The following is a 23,076-nucleotide window of genomic DNA, read 5'->3' on the forward strand; positions in this document are numbered from 1 at the left end:
GGAGGAGGGAGACTGTCCACAGGGGAGCAAGCGCAGAGTCTAGGAGAGGGTGATGCTGGGAGAGAGTCTCTGAGTGGGCAGTGCTCCTAAAAAAGTCAGGGATCCTCTCATCATGGCTACCAGATCCATCTTGGTGGAATCACAGTAGTTACCACCCTGGGCAAATGGCTGTAGTGTGTTGAGCTTCATTGTCCCCCTCCCCCGTCCCCCCCCAGAGCTGAGGACCGAACCCAAGGCCTTGGGCTTGCTAGGCAAGCGTTCTACCACTGAGCTAAATCCCCAACCCAAGCTTCATTGTTCTTGCTGGTAAAATGGGGACATGGATTTGTAATGATTTGGGGGAGCTATTCAAGAAATAACTGTGGGTATCCCTAGGATGCACACAGAGGTGGTTAACACAGGCTTCAACCCAGGATCTCCAAGGCAGAGCTCTGGTCTCCTTTGCGTAGCTCTTAGTTTGGAGGGAAAGACAGCAAAGGAAAGGCTGCCTCTCTGAAAGTCCCGGTAGCTGGGAGTTTGTTTGTGTGGATCTTAAAGCTAAGGGCTGTGGAGCTAAACTCCCTAGAAGGTAAGTGTTCATCAAGGCAACTTGATCTCAATGAAATTGGTCTAAAGAAAGATCAGGAATTTAGACAAAGATGTTTGCAGTGTTATTTAATTTAATAACTGACCTTAAAGAATTTAGTTACATTGACACAGTAATAAATCAAGAGTCCCTGACATATAGAGAGGGTAGTTTCCTCACCCCAGTCCCCCAGCTTCCCATCAGACTTGTCTCCCAGGAGGCAACGAACATCACCAATTTCTGCCATGATTTTTTTGTCTTGTTTTAATTTGAAATGGGACCTCATGTAGCCCATGTCAGCCTGGGCCTCCTAAGTACTGGGAAACTAAGTACAGGGTTTCTCTAGGTAGCCCTGGCTGTCCTGAAACTCATGCTCTTCAAGTATCAGAAGAGGGTATCAGACCCCCTCGAACTGGAGTTACAGAGCGTTGTGAGCCATCTCATGGGTCCTCAGAATTGAACCTAGGACTTCTGAAAGAGCAGCGAGTGTTAAGAGCTGAGCCTTATCTCCAGCCCCTCCTTTTGTGTGTGTGTGTGTGTGTGTGTGTGTGTGTGTGTGTGTGTGTGTGTGTTTTATTTTTTAGAGGGCGTGTAGCCCAAGCTTGAATTTACTATGTAACCCTGACTAGCCTCAAATTAAAGATCCTCTTGCCTCTGTCTACCAGCTGCTAGGATTAGAGCTCTTGTACCCATGCTCAACTCAGCCATGATTTATAGCAATAAAAAAGGAGACATAAATGGTTTTAGAGATAAATAAATTATAATGTATGCATAAGGTGGGATCATCTGCAGTCTCCAGGAATCTTGCTTGTTCTTCCTTCGTTCTTCCTTCTATTCATACTTGGGTAACTGGCCCTGGCTGATTTATGAGAACTGATTTCCCACTGCCCTGTGGCAGGGACCACTCCGCCCACAGGATCCCTCAGGATCCTCAGTACACAGCTGGGTGGAAGCAGAGGGCTGCATATATAACACGATCTCAACTTTATTTCTTTAAATAAAAATTTTATTTAAATTTTATACAGCTCTATATAAACGAAGGAACTATTGAAGGTTCAGCAAGGACCTGTCAACGGTTGTCAAGGGTAAAGGGAATGTAGTGATTTTTTTTCCCCTTTCCATTTTACTTCCATACTTTTTACATTACTCCACAACTGGCAAGTATTATTTTAAAATGAAAGTAAATAGTGATAGATGACTGAAGGAAAATTGAATCAGTAAAAAGAGGGCTTGGAGACCACCCGGGAAGCCCAGGATAAATGCAATCTGGGTCAGGTCTCCCAGGCCTGGGGTCTCGAGATGGGCAGCTCGGATCCCTGGAGAGTGTGCAGTACTCGGGCCAGCAGGGCCAGAGAGGAGCTGGAAACTAAGTACCCAAGGTGCTCATCTGGGCTCCAAAGGCTGTGAAGAACTCTGTGTGGGAGTCTAAGGGTGCAGGCATGAGGACTGCGGCCTGAAGAGCCCAGTTAGCATTTGTCCTAGGACACGAGACAGAGCCCCAAGAGTCCAACAAGAGGCAGGAAGCATTTGGACCAAGGATGGTCAGATGGGATTAAGAAAGGCGTGTTTGCAAATATTTTCAAACTCCTGGTCCTTCAACTGTGCACGCTCACTGGAAACCCCACTTTGGTGCTCCTTCCCTGCTTCTAGCCACACCTAATAGCTGACGTCACTGAAGAAAGTCCCTAGACCAGGCTGCCTGGAACTCCTGGGTTCCACCCTCCTGCAGAGGGCCCTCCTGAGTTGGCTCAACCACACCATCAGCTGTCTGTGTCTTTCTCTCTTGCCTGACTCCCACCCTCTCTACCTCCAGCCTCATCGGAGGGGCCCTCCTGCTTCATGGGGAAAAGAGAACCTGCCTGTGCTAACTGCACAGCAGTCCCTGTACGTGTCATGGTCCCCCATTACTCGGAGCAGGTGTTCCTCAGATCTCCCCCCGATTTTCTGCCCTTTCAGGCTGTCTCCGTTTCTCTCTGACAGTTTCTCTCCTCCTGAATCATGCTTGTTGGCATGCGAACAGGCTCTATTTCTTCCATCTCCGAAAAACAAACACTGGGAGGGTGCTGGGGACAGGGAGCATGGTTAATGGGTGCCCGGGCTCAGCTGGGTAAGGGTAACTTCTAATGTTCTATTGCCCAGTAGGAGAGCTGTGGTTGTCAATTAATTGTAAATTTCAAAATAGCTAAGTAGAGAGGATTTTTGGATGTTCCCAACACAAAGACCTGATAAACATTCAAGGCGATGGGTATGCTAATTGCCCTGATCTGATCACCGCACATTGTATACATGTTTTGAAATGTCAGGCTGTACCCCATAAATATGTACAATTACTGTGTAGCGATTCAAGATAAAAACTATAATTTTAAAAAGCTAAAAACAGAAGAAAATAGCCGCCCTTGACCCCCACCCCCACAAGGTCCTTCCTGTTTGTCCAGCCACTTAATGTCAGAGCTTCCTGTGTGAGTGTGCTCTCGGTGCCCACAGTCACTCCTTCCTCCCTCCCTCCTCATAAGAGGAGTCACCCCTGTCCCATGATGCCATACAGGGCCACATGCATGATGCCAACCAACAAGATGTGAGCAGGGATGATACCTGTCTTTTGCAACAAACATAGGAAAAAACAAAACAAAACAACAACAACAAAATGATTGGTTTGTCCCTGTGTCTTTTCCCACACGAAGTAAAGTTGAGCACATAAAGTAGCCCCTCTTCCTTCCTTCCCTCCTTCCTTCCTTCCTTCCTTCCTCCCTTCCTTTATTTTTGTTTTTTCAAGACAATGTTTCTCTGTGTAACAGCTGTGGAACTCATTTTGTAGACCTGGCTGGCCTGGAACTCACAGACATCCACCTGCCTCTGCCTCCCAAATTCTGGGATTAAGGGCATGCACCACCCGACCCCATTCTTTCAACCAAACCCTTGTGCCTCCAGCACTTGTGCATGCCTGGTCTTTTGTGTTCTACTCCTACACCCCGCAATGGAGGAGCCATGAGTGAAGGAGCCGTGTCTCCCAATGCCGAGATAACCATGAGCCCACTCTAAAATGGAGGGGAATGGAGGGACAGGTGCAGAACAGTGTGGTCGGCAGGTATAGGCTTTACTCATAGCCTAGGTTATCAGTCCTGAATGCCGTTCACTGATAGCCAGGGATGGGTGGTTCTGTGAGCTGGAAACAAGGGCTGTTGGCAGAGAGCTGCTGCTTCTCTGTATCATTGACTGTTCAAGGGTTGGCAGCAAACCCCCTCCCAGCACCTTCTCCTGAATGTCTCTGGAACCACCCCCTCCCCATACAGGCATCTCCATAGATGTCAACCCTTCAAAGGTCCCCTGCACTGCCACACACACCCAGGATATCGTCACTTACCCATCAGGTTCCAGGTGCACTCACAATTTGCTATTGTTTGTGGGGACTGGCAGTTGGCTTCACAAGGCTCCTAGGCAGGAGGCTAGTCTGGAAAATCTCCTGGGAAGGATGGATGCTCAGAAACCTGCAGCCCCGTCCACGGGGCATATGCCTGTATCCCAGAGCGTGGAGGCAGGAGGATCAGGAGTTCCAAAGCTTAGGGCCTTTGGCTACATAGGTCCTGTTAAGAAGAGGAGAGGGAGGAGGAAGAGGATTGGTGGTGGTGGTGAAAGGGAGGGAGGGACAGATGGAGGGAAACCCACAGCCTCTACCTGGTGCCCTTAAACCTAGCAGAAGATTTGAGTAATGTGAGGGCACACATCCTGAGCTGGGAGTATGGATGGGGTGCTGGGAGAGGTAGAGAGAGTTCATGAGCCTCATGTTTTCCACAGAGAGCTGTTAGGCACAGATGGGGATGACGGACTGGGACAAAGAAAGCCAAGATATCGTCCTAGGATCTTAGCCCTGGGTTAAGTGCCTCTCAGCATCTGCTCTGTTCAGAGCTCTGGATTCTGGACCATCCTGAGTTGGGTTGAAAGCCAAGACGTCTTGGCAGTCTGGGAACAATCTCCCTTGGGAACAACAGTGACACAATCTCCTGTGCTCAGGTCTGCGGTGCCCAGCCAGGCTCACCGGGCTCTCTATACTACACCCATACCTACCCTCATTGGAGAGACTTTGTGCCCATCTGGAGTTGCCTAGGACAAATGACTCCTATTGCAGTGGGTCATAGGTTGGGGTAGTGCCTCAATACAGAACTGTACAGGGTAGCAGCCTCCATCCCTGCCCCCTACAGCACACCCCTCCAACCCACCCCCTCACCCCCACAGACAAGGTTAAGGCCTAATGGGCAGGATGTGAGAGACCCAAATTGCTCTCAGGAGAAATTGTCAGTCCAATTAGCATGGAGCTGCCAACCAGACCTGTTTCAGGGGACCAACCCCAGGCAGACAAAAGCCAGTGGTAGTTGCCCACTCCTCGGCTGAGAGGGTTCCTGGTGCTGGGAGAACCTGCAGAGGGTGTTTGATTCAGAGTGTGAGAAAAGAAAGCAGTCTGAGATTTTTCTTCTTTTCTTTCTTTCTTTTTTTTTTTTTTTTTCTTTTTTTTCCGGAGCTGGGGACCAAACCCAGGGCCTTGCGCTTCCTAGGCAAGCGCTCTACCACTGAGCTAAATCCCCAACCCCTGCAGTCCGAGATTTTAATCCGGGGTGGGGGGGTGGGGGGAGAGCAGGTCAAGTCGGTTTCTCTATGTAGCCTTGGCTGTCCTGGCCCCTTTCAGGGTGACTAACTTGTTTAGCATTATCCCAGTTTAGCACTGACAGTCCCATAACTTGGGAAACTCCCCAGTCCCAGCTTATGTCCCCTTGCCCAGGAAAGGCCTGGCATTGGGTCCTTCCCAGAGTGCTCATCCCCCAAACGGTCACTTCCTCGATGGACCTAAGGAGTCTTGATGAAAGCCAAGTTCAGGTATCTGCTCTCATCCTGAAGGCTCTGAGTCTCCCCAGGACTAATTACAGCCAATGTTTATTGAGCACCTACTAGGATCCAGGCCCCAGGCCTGAGCCTAGGGCTTTCTGAGTGTCATCACTCAATTCTCCAGAGTCTTGAGAAGGTAATTCCCTCCCCCTGTGTGCAGGGAGCACACCCGTCAGGACAAAGCCGCAGTGGACAGAAAGTAAACAAGTGACTTAAGTCGCGCTGTCGAAAAGGTTACATGCTGTAGAGTAAAATGTACCAGGGAAGAAACACCTTGAAAATCGCTGCTCAAGAGCGGCCTCACTGGGAAGAAGCCCTGAAGACACACTGGGAACCGGTCCAGGTAGATGGAACAGCATGGACAAGGGTGGGAGGCTGAGTGCTGGCATAAAGGAGGGACAGCAGCAAGGTCTGTGTAGCCGGGAGGTGGTGATAAAGACCTGGGGGCAGCTTAGGGTTAGATGGGAGCCATGGAGGATTTAGGGAGAGAAGCGACACTTTCTGACTCGGACATTCCCTAGACTACCCTAGATCCCGTTGAAGGAGATGTACGGTGAGGGGGCAGGATGGGGGGGGGCATTCAGGAGGCTACTGCAACACCCTGGGTGAATGATAGCAGCAGCAGGTCTGATACATGTATAGACACTGGATAAATTCTAAAATTTAGCCAGCAGAATTTCCAGAGAATGGTGTATGAGCCAAGGGGAGGAGACACTGTGAGGTGTTCCTCCTGGGCAGCTAAAAGTGAAGGGAGCATCTTTACCCAAGATGGAGAAGTTGTGAACGGAGGAGGACACAGAAGAGAGGAGCTTGGTTTGGATGGTTTCAGTTAGACAGATGGAGATGTGGGAAGGGCAGGTGGGTACCAGTGTCTGTGGGCTGGAGGACTGGCAGAGCTCTCAGTGACTGCCCCATTTTGCAGGTGAGGAAAGTGAGGCTCCTGCAAGCATTAAAAGGAGCAGCCAGGATCCAACTTCGGCCTCTGGCTCCACATCCCTGCTCTACTCACAGCAGTGGACAGGAGGCTGCTGGCCATTCTGCACAGGGGTGGAGGCTGAGAGGGGAGCCCAGCTAGCTGTTTGCTGGCAGCTTTCTTGTCTTCAGGGCTGAGCCAGGAAGGAGCCTATGCTTAGAACACAAGTGGCACAAGAGCCAAGTGGCCTGAGGCGCCAGCAGCCCCAGGAGTACAGCCGGCCTGGCCTGAGGCCGCCATCCTCGCAGCAAGAGAGCATTCGGTTAGCATCGATTGCTCAGAGAAGAGCAGCTGGCCAGGCTGGGGGCAGGAGAGGGAGGGCTGAAGGCCGGAGAGAGTGGCTACTCACAGAGCAGCCTGCAAAGCTTCACAGAGACCCACTGACCTGCCCAGGGGCCATGAGGAAACTAGCCATTGGGGATGCCCCTACTTAGGGGTAGAGGGGCAGCCCCTTGGGTGCTAAGCTGGCTGCAGTGGCTGTCCTGACACTTTGGAGCCTGAGAAAGCTGACCAGACCGATTTGAGGATGCTCTGCCCACTCCCAGCATCAGGAGGCTGAAGCTAGAGTCCCAGCCTAAAGGCAGGGTGGCTTGGTGGGACCTGACCCGCTGCTGTGTTCTCCACCTGCGACCAGCCACTGATGCTCTGGGCACCTCATTTTCCCCTGTGCCAGTACTGCTGCTGAGGGCTTCAGTTAAAGATATATTCTAGCCTTAGATCCTCCTCCTGAGCTCTCTTCCAACTTCTGGTGGCCAGGGTGCAGCAGACAGACCCTGTTGATGCTGGTTCTGGTGCTAAGCTCTCCGACCACCCTGGTCCAGCTGAGCTGAGGTTACAGTCTTCCTTAGAGCTCAGCACCATCAGCGGGAGTGGGAAGCACAGGCCCTTTCCCACCTCGGTGCCTTTGCGCATGCTATTCTGATGCCTAACCTTGCCACCCATCCCACCGGGTCTGGTCCCATGGGACCGTGAGGAGTTGGCTGCTCATGCTCAGCTTGGCAGGAGGAGTTTGGGGTTTGCCAACTGACCCGAGGCCACTGCTAGCTCCCTTGCTTGCATGTCCTCTGTTGAGCAGTGTGCTGAGGTCTGAGCAGATTCCCCTCACAGCTACGGCAGCTGAACAGAGCAGGACCCTTCTCAGCCCTAGTTCAAAGGTCAAATACCCTCTGGGAGGCTGAGGAAGCGCTGGTGTTACACAAGGGTGGGAAGCAGTCTTTCCTTAGGCCCCTCCCTTAATCTTCTTTATACACTTCCCGGTACCTACCAGGGTATTGCCACCCCTTATGCAAATGAGCCATGACGCACATTGCTAGGCCCTTCCCACACTGGCTGCCATGACTCTCCTAGGCTAGGGGCAAGTATGAATGGGAGAAGCAATGACTGAGGCTGTAGGGCTGCTTGGGAGCTCACGTGCGTGGGAGGCTGGAGGCTTGGGAGTAGCGAAGCAGAACACAGTGAAGGGCATCCCCTGGAGGAAAGGAAAGTGGAGCTGGGTCTTCTCCCTTCCGCCCCCTCAAGTAGAAGGCAGCCCCGCCCAGGAGGGGCTTGATGAGTCTGGCAGGAGAGGTGCAGGGCCCCTCCGCAGAGACTTGGATTCCTGCTAATTTGCAATTTTAAAATGCACCGGCAAAGGCTCCATCCTCATTGTTGGTACATTAATCAGGCAATCCGTGGGGCGGGGCTCCCAAGGGCCTCATAGAGGGGGCATAGAAGGCGCCATGGTGATGCAGTGCTTGTCTCCCTGGGAAGAAACCTGCTGGGTGACAATCCTAGAATTGGCACTGGCTTGCTCAGGCAAGGAGTCCAGAAGTAGCCAGGACTGACTGAGAGCTAGCTCAGGGTCCTGGAGTAATGACAGTGACTTTTAAAGGCACGGATGCAGATTGGCCGAGCCCCTCAACACCCCCTCCCATTAGAAGAGATGACGTTCTGGGAAGCTAACGTCCCTGGCATGGACCCTGGCATGTGGAAAAATACTAAAGGACAGGGACCAGCTGTCCCAAGCCTGCATCCTATTAGCATGCTTCCAGAAGAGTCCTTCACTGCAGGAAGTGACTGTCCTACAAGGTCCTTGTGGTCTCATTGCCTTAGGCCTCCTAGTGCTGATAGCCTATTCTTCCTTGAGGTAACAGGGGAGCTGAGCCTGGTTCTGCATCAGGTCTTGGCTGGAGTCCCTTTGTCCTCCTGTTGCCCTCTTGGAGGGAAAACCCCAGTCCTACCTTCATGCAGCTCTGCTGTCTGCCTGCCTCCTCCATTGTGTGTTCATAAACTGGTCACTAAGTCCACGCCCGAGGTTTGGTGCCGTTGGATTATTTATTTTTTATTTATTTAGCCTAAAGAGAACCATAGCCTGGTTTTCCCCGTGCGCTGTATCCCTTGGAGGCCCCTACGTTGGGGTAATCTGCCCAAGGGACTCCCAGATTCTTCCAGGGTTCGAGGAGACTGAGCAGCCTCAGCAGGTGGGAGGGCGCAGAGGGAGGTTGAGGGTGCAGACAAAAGCCCTCTGTAAACTCCGATGAGCTGTACAAATGTCGAACGGTATTAGTGATAAGCCTACTGCAGCCCCTACCTGCTGCAGCTGCAGGCGGGGAAAGAAATGCTTTATTGTCACAGGACCCCCAGTGAAGACGTTGCCGTGCCTTATCCAACACAAAATGTGGGACAAGCATGGTGACTGTCCATGAACCTAGAGCCTGGGTTTCCCAGAGTACAGGGATGGGGTGTGGGAAGAATGGCCTTCCTGGAAGAGAGGGTGCAAGCTAGGAGGGTGGAGCGTGTCTGTGGAGTGTGCAGCCAGCGTGGGTTGGATGTTGGCGGCACAGGATAGATTGCCCTCCAGCCGACTGGAGTTTGGAACCTCTCGCCCTTGCCTCCCTCTGCAGCGAGAAGCCCCTGGACAGAGGCTGGTAGACTGGAGGCCACACCCAGGACGCTAAGGAGGAAGATTGACAGAGTAACACCTAGACGTGTTTTGGAGCAGGAAATTGAGGCAGAAGTGGCTATAGCCTGCTTGCTGTCTAGGGGCTGGCTGGCAGGAAGCACTGTAGAGGACCTGCAGAGCATGGCCCAGCCCAGAAAGGGTCCTATGCTGTGCCACCACTGCCGCTGAGGTCATAATTGCTCTGAAATCACAACCGAACCCAATTATGCAAAAACTAAATTATATGCGATGATTTTTATGTGCTAGAAACATTCAGTTGAAGCCGGGTGATTACAGGGGACGAGAAGCAGCTGCCACTCTCTGGGAGCCCATAACTCCCAACAGCTGGGAGCTGTCAACTTACGATGCTGTTTCTGTCGGGAATGGGGTGGAGGGTCCGGGTGGCAGTCAAGGTGGAGACCTACTCTGCCAGGAGCCTGGACAGTCCCTGGGCCTGGGACCCCGAGTGGGAAGCCTGGTCAGGAGGGTGGCTTCTATGATTCCACATGCTCTAAGCACTGCCAACAGCAAGAACATTCAGCTCATATGCCCCAGGGCCTTGACTCTCTCAAGAGTCCTAGCTGAACAAGCTGGAAAAGAAGGGGCAAGAGGCCAACTGAGGTAGAATAGGTCGAGGCTGCCTGGCTCTTCAGGGCGGGTGTCTGTAGGCCTGGAGCCTGTCCCCATCTTCTTGATGCGCCTGCTGGGCCACTTGGGGCAGCTACGACCCTGGAAAAAGGCAGGTAATGACAATCGTCTATAATGAGGCTGCTTCAATAATGAGCCTGGGCCTATTACCCGACCACAGGCTGGACACATCCGAAAATAATTATTTTAAGGATCCATTAACGAATGCCTAATTAATGCCCAATTAGAGGGAAGCTACAGAGGAAATGCTCTGGACAGTCAAGAGGCAAGGCCTGGCTTTATAGCCACAGCCTGGTGATCTCAAGCATGGTAGAGAGAGGCAGAGGGCCAGAAGGTGAATCAGAGGGGGGCAGCCTCGATCTGGCAGTACCACGAACCCCAGGGAAGCCTCGTGCGTGTGTCAGCTCTGGTGTCACTTACAGTCCCTCACAGAAACGTACCTTCTCTGTATGCCAGCTCTCAGCCCTGTGAGCTGTATTTAATAAGTGAGGACTTGGAGCCATGGAGGAAGGGTTGTAGGTTTGAAGTATTTGGACCACAGTGTGAATGAGGCATTTACTGAGGCTTGGTTTTGGTATCGTGCGTGTGATGCTTTCTTTACTTTGAGGAATCATTTAAATAAAGTGATCACTCAGGATTCCAGATGGGCCGTTTGCTTTGTTAGAGGCGTTACTTGCAAAGGCAGCTAACAGTGAGCGAGTGACGGAACCGGGACCAGAGCTGGAGGCCGACACGCTTTTGTTCACGGATGTGTTCCACCCTGCGGTAGGGCTGACAGAGTCTGAAGAGGTGTTTGGATGGGATTAGAGACTTTAGGGACAGAGCTGAAGAGGTGTGACGATAATGTGGGCCTTGTCCCCAAACGTCCTGTCCAACCTCCTAGCCTAAGGGACCCCTGCGTACAGTACAGAGGACAGAACCTCTGCGAGCCAATAGGAGCCTTCGCTAGTCCTCATAGCTGTTCTCTCTCTCTCCCCCCAGGGTGCTGTGTGGAATTGCTGCTGTTGCTGCTGGCTGGAGAGCTACCTCTGAGTGGTGGTTGTCCTCGAGACTGTGTGTGCTACCCCTCGCCCATGACTGTCAGTTGCCAGGCACACAACTTTGCCGCCATCCCCGAGGGCATCCCAGAGGACAGCGAGCGCATCTTCCTGCAGAACAATCACATCACCTTCCTCCAGCAGGGCCACTTCAGCCCCGCCATGGTCACCCTCTGGATCTACTCCAACAACATCACTTTCATTGCTCCCAACACCTTTGAGGGCTTTGTGCATCTGGAGGAGCTAGACCTTGGAGACAACCGGCAGCTTCGAACGCTGGCACCTGAGACCTTCCAAGGCCTGGTGAAGCTTCACGCCCTCTACCTCTACAAGTGCGGACTGAGCTCCCTGCCCGCGGGCATCTTTGGTGGCCTGCACAGCCTGCAGTACCTCTACTTGCAGGACAACCATATTGAGTACCTCCAAGATGACATCTTTGTGGACCTGGTCAACCTCAGTCACTTGTTTCTCCATGGCAACAAGCTATGGAGCCTGGGCCAGGGCATCTTCCGGGGCCTGGTGAACCTGGACCGGTTGCTGCTGCATGAGAACCAGCTACAGTGGGTCCACCACAAGGCTTTCCATGACCTCCACAGGCTAACCACCCTCTTTCTCTTCAACAATAGCCTCACCGAGCTGCAGGGTGACTGCCTGGCCCCCCTGGTGGCCCTGGAGTTTCTTCGCCTCAATGGGAATGCTTGGGACTGTGGCTGCCGGGCACGGTCCCTGTGGGAATGGCTGCGAAGGTTCCGTGGCTCCAGCTCTGTTGTCCCCTGCGCGACTCCGGAGCTGCGGCAAGGCCAGGACCTGAAGTCGCTGAGGGTTGAGGACTTCCGGAACTGCACCGGACCAGCGTCTCCTCACCAGATCAAGTCTCACACGCTTAGCACCTCTGACAGGGCTGCCCGCAAGGAGCACCATCCCTCCCACGGTGCCTCCAGGGACAAAGGCCACCCACATGGCCATCTGCCTGGCTCCAGGTCAGGTTCCAAGAAGCCAGGCAAGAACTGCACCAGCCACAGGAACCGAAACCAGATCTCTAAGGGGAGCGCTGGGAAAGAGCTTCCTGAACTGCAGGACTATGCCCCCGACTATCAGCACAAATTCAGCTTTGACATCATGCCCACTGCACGACCCAAGAGGAAGGGCAAGTGTGCCCGCAGGACCCCCATCCGTGCCCCCAGTGGGGTGCAGCAGGCCTCCTCAGGCACGGCCCTCGGGGTCTCACTCCTGGCCTGGATACTGGGGCTGGTGGTATCTCTCCGCTGAGGACCCAGGGCACCGTCACCCAGCACTGCCACCTGTCCAGCAAGGAACAGAACCTTTTCTTCTTTTCTTTTCTTTTCTCTAAGTGGAAGATCTGCTGGGTTTCAGGAAAAGGCTGCTAAAACCTTCAGTCACAGTCTGGACCCTTCCTGGTGGATTATAAGCCCAAAGTGTACAGCTGTAGACAGGAAGGGTAGCACATCTTACCCGGCTGTCCTGACCGAGCACCTCCGGACAGTATCCACTCCAGCACAGTGGTCAAAGGCACACCAAGCGAGTCGTTAGTGGTGTCAGGACATGTGCCCCTTGAAGAAACTGGGCTCTGCGGAATCCTGGTCCCTTGGAAAGAAGGGCTGAAGGACCCTGCTGGTTTCGGAAGGAGCAGGACTCAGGACAAGGCTCACCCAGAGTCAGCTGGGGCAAACAGCAATCTCAGAGCACTCTTGGCTCTTGCCTGAGATCACTTAGTTAACTGGCCCTGTCCAATCCTATGCCTCCCTCAGTCCCTACCCATGAGGGTAATGCCTCTCATTCCTGAAGTCTCAGGCAGTCCTGGCAGACTTGCTGGGGTTCAAGAACCAATCACCAAAGGAGAGATCGCCAGAGGATGACATTTAGAACTTTACTCGTAATGAGAGTCACACAGAAGGTGCAGTTTTATACCTATGTCCACTTATATATATATATTCTCACTCTGCCCACACATCCACATAATATATATATATTATAAATATATAAATGCACAGGTCCCCCAACCCACTCCTTACCAAACTGTATGTCTTATCATGTTTATAAACTATACAGGAACCTATATTTGCTCAACTAAGGACTGTATCGGTAATTTCTAGCAAGAAAAAAGCTGTGGCATTTTTGTTATCTCAGCTGGCAACAATAGTTCCTGGGCTTGCTGGGGCAAAGGTGTCAGTGAAAAGAGTCAGGAAGGAAGAGGAGCAGGGAGAATCACTTCAGGGGACCAACATTCTTAGATACTTAGAACATCACCTCGTTTTTATATGCAACACATGCCTGTCTGGCACCCCGGAGCACCCCTACTGTAGAAGCTGCAGACATTAGCGAGAGAAATGGATGTCAGAGTGCTGGAGGCAAGCTAGGTGGAGCTGGGGAAGATGTTTCTGGGGTTTTCAAGCCAGCCAACAAGGCAGCATCTACAGTGTTAGTCCAGTGGGTTGGATGGACAATGTCCTCCTAGCGTTTTGCCAGTAATGGACTGTGCAGGCCAGGGAGGCTCTGAGCTCTGGCCTCAGGAGAGGTTTAGCTGCAGTTTTAACATTTAGGCTCTTTGGCCCGTGACCTGCTGAGGGCCCTGAGTAGTCTGGCAGTGGGGAAAACTCTAGTGGCCTTAGCAGATGAGGGGGTTTCAGCAGCCTTCTCAGGCACCCTGCATCACTGCGGTTCTGTTCCTCTTGATCATCCTGGATCACTTAGGACAGGCAGAGGTCAGAGGGCCAGACTCAGGAGTCAGCCTGGATAGGCAGCATGCAGGCAAGCCCAGTCAGGGAATAGGGGCTGTTGGCCCAAGGGTCTCTGGCAAGCACAGTGTCTTGAGACCTGAATTCCCTACCAGAGAGGATACGTGAGGAGTAAGAAATGCTGAATCCAATTAAGAGAGAAAAATAATAATAAAAATTCTCTTGGACAAGAACCCTGTTTTTTATTTCATAACCCCGCATTCCTGATGGGGTGGCAGATCCTGGGCTTTGGTGGGGTGGGCGAGCCTGGCCAAGCTTGACTCTGAGAACACAGCTTGCTTGTTGGCAGGAAGAGCCAAGGGGAGCAATGGCACACTGACTCACAGGAACACACAAGAACATGCTCGCTCCCTCTCCCTCTCCGTCTCTGTCACACACACACACACACACACACACACACACACACACACACAGAGCACTTCCCTCACCCACATAGAACACAATTCACGTCCCACATAATGGCTGGCCAGCTCAGTACCAACCTCCATGTCTTTCCCCTGCAGAAGGGGGAAGGAACAAGCTCCTTCCGAGCCTGTTCCCAAGAGCCGCAGCTGCTGAATAGCCGCTGATCCCGGCACCAGCAGGAAGGCAACAACAGCCAGTTCCTGGGCCTCAAGCATCTCCCAGGAGTCCAGGAACTGACCGGGATAGCAGAGGGCAAGGGCCTGGAAGCTATGTCTGCCTCGCCGGCATCTCTGTAGATGGAGAGCAGAGGGGCAGAGGGCTGTTTTTAGTACAAGATTCAGTGCTTTAATGAAAGGGGGCCTCGTGCCCCAAAACACATCACCGCCGTCCTGCCTCTGAGCCTGACGGTTTGCTTGCTCCTCTTACCCAGACCGATGCCCATGTCCCTTAAAATTCAAGCAAGTTGTTGTGTTGTTGATTTCATTTCCAACCCCAGGCAGCAAGGCCCTCAGTGGGAAAATCAGAAGTCTGAGCTCTTTATTAAATTTTTAAAAAAAGACTTAGCGAGTCCTATATGGAAGAAGCGATGGTCAGTGGAAAGGCAGTAATGTCTCCTAATGGCTCTGCCACTACGTGCCAGCACAGTCCCTGTGGCCAAGGCTTTCCAGGCTGGGCGATGGGGCCCAGGACGTGGGGTGTATTTTTGGAGCTTTCTCCCCCAGGAGGTAGAAGGATCGGAGGCTGTGGCAGATGACATCATCTGTCACTCAGCAGATCACAAGCTACGCAGTTAGAACGACACCATTGTCGCAAACATCAAAATGGCTGATTCTCAGAAGCTAAATCGAGCCTCTCTTCGGCAAGACCAGCTACTTCTGCCTCCAGATTCAGGGTAGGGTGCCGTGGAGTCTCGCTCCCCTAGAGACTGGAGTCATCCCTCCTGTCCCTGATTTTAGAAAAGCAAAACGGTCCCTCTGACGTGTTTTCAAGTTCATGGATATTTTTCTTCTTTTTTCTTTTTCTTTCTTTTTTTTTTTACATAGGACCTTGCACTATGTAGCCAAGGCTGCCCTTGAACTCCTGATCCTCCTGCCTCTACTTCCCAAAGCACTTACTCTTGGCTTCATGGACTTTAAAAAAAAAAAGTTCTAGGGCCCTAAAGAGATGCATCAGTTGGTGAGGCGTTGTCGCTGGCTGTCAGAGCAGGAGCCCTGCCCACCAGCTAAGCTCTGTGTGCTCCTGTCATCCAGCCACTGGGGAGGCAGGAGCAGGAGGGTCCTTGGGACTTGCTGTCCAGGCAACTCAGGAAGTTCCAGGCTCAGTGAGACACCCTCTCTCAAAGCTAAGGCAGAGGGCCAGCAAGATGGCTCGGCAGATAAATACATTTGCTTTGCAAACCTGCCTACCGGAGTTCCATCCACAGAACCCACGTGAACCTGTAGGAGAGCACCGGATCCACAGACATCCTCTGACCTCTGTGAGGGCCATGGCACACCCACACTTACACATCATATAGCAAACTAGTAGTGATGATGATGATGATGATGATGATGATGATAAGTTTAAACGAAAATAAGTCGGAAAGGGGTTGAGGAAGACCCTTTGGCCCCACATATACGCACAACATACATATTGCACCCACACACCCACACACGCATATGAACCGGAAGCTTTTGTAGAAATGTATTCTGCACATTTACACAACACACCTGTGTCCTCCTTTCCATGCCCCTCCTGCCTCCCATCAGTCCCTTTTTTTTTTTTTTTTTTTTTTCCGGAGCTGGGGACTGAACCCAGGGCCTTGCTAGGGCCTTGCTCTTGCTAGGCAAGCGCTCTACCACTGAGCTAAATCCCCAACCCTCCATCAGTCCCTTTTGTCTCCTTAGTTTTACTTCCACTTTCTCTCTCAAAAAAAAAATTTATCTTACATGCATTGGTGTTTTGCCTGTGTGGATGTCTGTAGGAGGGCGCCAGATCCCCTGAGATTGGAATTACAGACAGTTGTGAGCTGCCATGTAGGTGCTAGAAATTGAACTCAGGTCCTCTGAAAGAGCAGCCGGTGCTCTCAACTGCTGAGCTACCTCTCCAACCCCCGACTTTCATATCATACAAACATATACGCATGCATACATGAGTCTATAGGCCTCTATGAAATGTAAAAAAACAAATGGAAGAAAATATATAATACTTACCTTTTGAGATGGATTTACTTTGCATAATATTATCTTGCTGGTTGGCCTTTTGCTGCTTTGGTGATAGTCGGAGACAAAGTCTCCTGTATCCCAGGCTGATCTCAAACTAGCTATGTAGCTGGGGATGACCTTGAACTCCTGATCTTCCTGACTACCTCCTGAGCACTGAGAATACAACCATGTCCTTGATATCACGCCTGGGTTATGCAGAACTGGGGATGGAACCCAGGCCCTTGTACACGCTAGGCAAGCCCTCCAGCAGCGAGTTACAGCCCCAGCCCATTCGGCCATTTTTGTTCCGCACTTTTGGGAACCCCAGGGGAGACCATTTCTTCCCTTATCTCACCTCCTGCTAGGCAGTCTTCTACAGTGACAGAGGACAGCACCAGCCTTGTGGAGACAAGGGGTGTGGCCCCTGGCATCCTCAGAGATGTTTACAAATGGACCGGCCATTGTCTAGGCTTTGGGGACAGGAGAATGAGAAAACAGGCTCTCTAAGGAGCTGAGAGCCATGAGTATAGAACTGAGCCTGTGTTGCTGTGTTACTGAGCTGCAGAACAAGGGGCTCAGCTGGGGTAGGAGAGTTGGAGAGGGCTTTTCAAGAGTAGCTGCTGCTGAAACCCTCTCAGAAAAGAGAGACATTCAGAGGAGAACGTGGGGGAGGGTCAGGCTGCTGGCTAGGGGCACACAGTGGCTCAGCCTTTGAGATAAACAGCTGTGAATTAAGGATGGGTTGCTGTTTGCTGGGGTGCTGGGAGACTGGTTAGGCAACGGGGAGGCCCAGGGAGCCCCACTCAGGGACTCTGCCTGGAATTAGAGGGAACGTGTGGCTTCCCTACACGGGCGCTTCTTCACACCCAGCCTCTTCATGAGCACATGGGCTCCCATGGCACCCTTACCACTGTTCCTCAACTGCGGGTTTCATTATCACCACTCGCCTCTTGGGCTCAGCCAGCTCCTTCCTTGTGCCAAAAAACTGGAGTGCTCACTGGAAGTCTGCCTGGGCCACAGTCCCATTCCCAGACACCTGCTGCTTCCAAGCCTAGACTGCTTCCCATGCCGTTTAGCTTCCACAGCCTCTGCCCCATGCTTTCCCGCTCGTGTGCCATGGCTCCTTCCTCAGCTGGCCAGACACCCCAGCTGCAGGGAGCCACTGGCAATCCCAGGACTCCCTCCTCCAAGCTCCACCCTTCCTACTAGGCTTGTTCATTACCAAAGAGCCAAGAACCCCAAGTGGGCAGATGTTGCCCAACATTAGCAAATCACCTAGCACTCCACAGGCAGAGGGGCCCAGAAGCCTGGGAGCCAGTGTGAGGAGGTGAGGGAGATGGGAAGGCTGCTCCGTGGATGGGGACAGGCTGTAGAGTTGAGTGTGCTGGACACTGAGTTAGGAGCTCTCCATTATTGCCCATTGGATTAGCAGCAAGCCACCACTGCCTCAGTTCAGCCCCCCTCCCACCCCACCTCCAGGCAGGGAAGGACCTGGCTTCAAAGGGACTAGGCCTTCCTTTCACACTGACATGAAAGAACCTGGCCTTTATTTTCTTGATTAAAAAAAATTATGTTTTTCTTCCTTCCCATTTTCTTACCTGTGTACATGTATGCACAACATAGGGTATGCACGTGACACAGCATGCATGTAGAGGTCATAGAACAGCTCTGTGGAGTCAGGGCTCACCTTCCACCTTTGGGGCCTGGGCATGGAGCTCAGGTTATCAGGTCTGAATAGCAAGCACCTTTAATTACTGAGCCATCTGAAGGGTCCCTTCTTTGTGGTCTCTCCCTGTCCCTCTCCCTGTCCCTGTCCCTCTCTCCCTCCCTGTTCCTGTCCCTGTCCCTCTCCCCCGCCTTGTGGGGTGAGTGTGTGTATGTGTGTGTGTTAGGGGATGGGATAAGGATTTCAGACAGCTCAGCTTGGTCTGAATCCGTGGTCCTTCCCTGCCTCACTCTCCCAAGTGCTGGAACTATAAGTGTACCATCATGCCTGGCTCTGTTTCCTTTTATTTGGTTCTGTTTTTTTTTTTGAGATAGGGTCTCACCATGTAGCCCAGGTTGACCTTGAACTCACGATACTCTCATTGTAGCCCCGCCCCCACTGAGTGCCTTGATTCCAGGTTTGTGCCTCCCTGTGCAGCTCATCCCTGTGCCTTTTATTTGGCTTCTTACCTTTCTTCTTCTCCCTGACCCCACTCCCTTCCTTCTTCTTTTTCAAAATCGTTTTATTTATTTACATTCCAAATGTTGCCCCCTCTTTCTTCTTTTCATTGTTATTTTGAAGCAGGGTGTTGCTATGCAACCCAGGCTGGGCGTACACTCACGGTGAACCTCCTGCCTCAGCCTCCTAAGGACTGGAATAACAACCATTTGCCACCACGCCTGGCTATAGGTGCACACTTTGATCAAGGAAAGGCCAGTGCGCACTTTACTGGGTCCCTTACACCACTGTGCATCATGATCCAGTATGGCCACACTCTAGCTCGTCGACCTGTGGTCTGTCGCCCTCTGTTCTTCGCCTTCTTTTAAACAGGAGTTCAGCCTGTCAGCCATTACTCTATCCATTATCACCAACCCCCACCTATCAGCTTCTAATGGGACAATTTTCTTTTGCCTTCTGCCTCCTTGGAAAATACCTGGAGAACCTTTGGTTGGTGTTGGTGTTAAAATACCCTTTACAATCCTGTACTCAGTATCTCTTTCTGCTCTCTTAATTGCCCCTCTTAACTCACGGCACTTCCAGTATAAATCTCCTAGTTTCCTTCCTTTCAGGCTGTTAATAAATACAGATTCTAAAAAAAAAAAAAAAAAATACATAAACATCTATTGTTGGCTAAATAACTCACAGTGCAGTCAAAAGCCAGAAAAGAGAGCTCTTCCTGAGGAATGCATGCTCTCTCGAGCTCTCTCCCTCCCGCCCCTCCCTTCCCCTTCCCTCCTTACCTCCCTCCCTCCTTTCGCTACCTCCTTGTCCTCCCCTCCATGAGAGGGCTTCTGGAACCAGGGGGGTTTAATGGCTCTAAAAAGTCGAGTGGGCGCTGGGCTTGAGGCTGCCCCAGAGGAGAGGAAAAAGAAGAAAAAAGAAAGTAACGTGGGGCTCCCTGACAGGGCTCCCGCCACTTGGAATGAGGTACGGGGACAAAGGAGATCTAGTGTTGGGAGTGGTGGCTAATTTAAGTGACATTTCATTGGGCCCCTTACCTCTACAAGAAGTGGGTCATCCTCTTCCAATGCGCAATGCCAGCCTGCACTGCTGTGGCCCGCCCCCCATCTCTCTCCTTTCGGCTCTCATTTCTCATTAGAGCCGTTAGTTTCTAAGCACCAGGAGGGTGGAGAAGGCTGTGCCTTTGTGTCACTGGTTTCTGTGTGGCAGCGTGCACATCAATGGCATGCCTGAACGGCAGAATTTGACATTCCTGCTGCAAAATGTGCTTGGGTCACGGTGCTTTCCAAATTGGCTAAGGCTCCAATGCTACCCCCTGCTCCTTTGCCCAGGCAGCTTAGAGCCCCTGCCAGCCTTGGTTTCTGCTGCTCCCTCTGGGGGGCTTCCGAAAAGAGAGGCAGCGAGACATGTATTAAACTCTTCAATCTCTGTAAGTGCCATTTCCTGGGAGACCCGCTTGGAGGAAGAAAGCAAAGCCAGTGCACAAGATCTACACGTGTAGAAGATGTCGTGTCCCAGCGTCTGCGTGTTACATCCTCCTGCCCACCATTCTGGGGAGCAGGCATGGACAAGGCAATGGGGTCTCTGCTCTAGCCAGACAACCCAAGGACAAACAGAAGCCTTTCTCAGTGCCAGGATAAACCCACAGAGGAGAGGCACTGAATGAAGGACACACCCATACAGTGGTCCTTGGAAAGAGAAAGCCCAGCTCTATGGAGCAGTTGTGTAGCCATTGAGGACAGGAGTGCATACGCGCGCACGCACACACACACACACACGCAGCGCACACACACACACACACACACACACACACACACACACACACACACACACACCAGGCACAGCATCCTGTCATTCTGCCTCATGCAAAAAGTGTGGGATACTCATGTAGTCAACAGCCCTGAGTCCTGGTGATGTGCAAAGCCCAACCAACACCTTGAGATCTCTGGGTGAGCAAGGCAGGCTCCCCACATGCAGAGGACATTTCTACAAGCAAAAAGGAAGCTGGCAGAAATCTCAGTTCCCCTTTATTGGATTGCAAGAGTCATCATTGGGAGAGGGACACAGGGATCTGCCATATAGGTGTCATTCGAGATGAGCAGAGAATGAGGCTTTGTCCCAGGCTGGTGACCATTCTCAAGGGCTTTTCTGTGATAAGGTGGCAGATCAGGGACACGCTTGAGCCAAGTGTATGTCCACTAATCCTGGGCGCGAAGAGGAAGGGGTTTATCCGACAAGGCAGCAGTGGTAGACTGATAACTACATAGGCCTTGAGGCTTGCGCTCCAGCGGCTAGCTCGGCCACATTGGCATTCTCCCCCTGCATGAGGGGGTCACAGGGGTCTCCGTGGTGTTTTCATTCTTTATCCTGGTGTCTGAGCCTCAGAGGCACTGAGGTCCCTGACCCCTCATCTTGCCTGCCACCAGGAGAGTCTCTCACTGTTTTATCTGAGGCATTTAAAGTGTCACCGAGCGTCTGACACTTTGCTAGTGGAGGGTACAGACTTTTCGATGTCCTCACCAGCCTCTTTTACAAGATCTGCCCCACCTCCACTCTGGCTGGCGGTGACCAAAGTGGGGGATGGGGGTTGGAGGGGGGGCAGGATGAAATCCACCCTGTGCGGGTTTTACTCTGCACAGAGCAGGGATTTAGTGGAACCAGAGAATTCTGGGTGTTACTGTGTACTCTATCTAGCTGTATACTGCTGGGGTACAGTGGCTATGGACAGGAACCCCATAAGCTGCCCCTCAGCCCCAAACTTGTCCTGTTGCATCACCCCTCTACACCATACTGCAGATGAATGTAGCCCCACTCTGCCCGACAGAAGATGCCCCACGCTGCCTCACGTGTAAAGCGTGTGGAGGGTGGGTCTCACTGAGTTCCTCTGAATGTCTTCCCTCATCTTCCTCCCCTCCAGCCTCACACGGGGTCCCCCTCCCGTCCTCTATCTCCTCAGGGGCTCTCCCTCTGCCTTTGTCCTTCTTTGGCCCTTCTCGCTCAGAAATAGCTTCATTTCTCAGAGTCGCTGACCCCCTTCAGACTCAGAGAAAGCCTGCAGCCAAGCCATGGCCCTGTCTTTCTGCAGCTCTGTCTTCCTTGGCCATTTCATCACTAAGAGGCCACTGACAAGGAAAAGCGAGAAAGCAACTTGGAGTTGGATAATGTGTCAAGATTTGAAAGGATCACGCACACACACTTGTAAATACAACCTGACAACAGGACGCCCGAGGGGAGACTTGACTGTGTCCCCCCCCCACCCTTTACAGATAGAAAGACGCAGGTCTACTGGCTACTCAGACCCATGCTCTCCTCTTTCTCCAAGCGGACAGTTTTCCCACACCAAGGGTACCACTACTTGACCCCGTCTAAGTGACCCAGGGTAAGGCAGGTGCACACCCGGGAGCACAGCGCCTCCTCTCAGACTCAAAACTTTGAGAATTGAAGGGCGTTGGATACCTTGAGGTCAGCCCCAAGGTCCCAGCTCGAGTTTTCCTTGTACATGTTCTTTGCTATGGTGACTTCCTCAGACACATCCCTGGGACCTCCAGCTCAGGTGACAGAAAGGGCTGGCAAGAGTTCTTCTGCCTTTCCCACCAAGAGTAGAGGCACAGTGACAGGAAGTTCCCAACAGGCTGAGGTGTCTCTTGTCTCTGAGCAACTAAGGCCAGGTCCTGGTTTCTGTGAGACCTGGGTTAATTGTTTTAGATGTCCAGAATGGGCAACAGAGAGAAGGCACATGTTTCCTCTTCCAGGACGCCATGAGGCTGTCACCCTGTAAAAGTAAGGGAGGGCAAAGGCTTCCTTGGCACTGATGAAGAGAGTCTGGGTGTGCCAGGCTCTGGGTCCATCCTCCAAGCCACAAAGGAAAAATAAAATGGCTGACCACAGGGCCTGGTAGAACTTCTTCAATGAGACATCTAGGACTTCCCTCTCCAAGGGCTTCTGTTTGTGTGTGTGCACGCGTGCACACGCCACAGCATGTGTGGAGGTCAGAGGCCAATGTTTGGGTATTGTTTTCTCCTTCTACCACGGGGCCAGGAACTGAACTCAGGGTGTCAGGCTTGACTGGCTTCTACCTACTAAGCTAACTTTCCCTCTTCTCTCTTCTTTCAACAACTCTTTGTGCTTCAAACATTTTTTTTAAAGTCCATTTTTAGTCTCCTTCCAAAGCTTTTGTGAGTCCTGCAACTGTTCTAGGAATTTTTATTTTCTTTTTATTGTTTTTGTTCACTTGAAAAACTTGCCAGGCATGGTAGCAGAGGTCTATAATCCCAGTGCTTGGGAAGCTGAAGTAAGAGGACAGCTGTGAGTTCAAAGCCAGCCTGAGCCACATCGCAGGTTCAAGGCTAGCTTGGGATACATAGTAATGACCTGTCTCACAAAGGAAGGAAGGAAGGAAGGAAGGAAGGAAGGAAGGAAGGAAGGAAGGAGGGGAAGGGAAAAGGAGAAAGGGGAGAGGCTTGGCAGACTGCTTGTTAGGGCGTGGATATTGCTCTAGCTTTGGCCCTAGGTTGGGGGAAATAACACTTGAAGGGAGTAAGGATGGG

At 52.0% G+C, this 23,076-nt stretch overlaps 1 protein-coding gene across 1 annotated transcript in view; it reads left to right on the top strand.

Moving 5' to 3' along the window:
• Nucleotides 1-13,947, top strand: part of Rtn4rl1 (reticulon 4 receptor like 1) — a 73,286-nt gene extending 59,339 nt beyond the window's left edge. Inside the window, exon 2 of the mRNA XM_032912294.1 lies at nt 10,963-13,947. Within this exon, the coding sequence (XP_032768185.1) occupies nt 10,963-12,287 (1,325 nt within the window). The 3' untranslated portion in view covers nt 12,288-13,947. The remainder of the gene's footprint in view (nt 1-10,962) is intronic.
• Nucleotides 13,948-23,076: the final 9,129 nt, after the last annotated feature.

Source organism: Rattus rattus, chromosome 9, assembly GCF_011064425.1.
Source record: "Rattus rattus isolate New Zealand chromosome 9, Rrattus_CSIRO_v1, whole genome shotgun sequence".
NCBI lineage: Eukaryota > Metazoa > Chordata > Mammalia > Rodentia > Muridae > Rattus > Rattus rattus.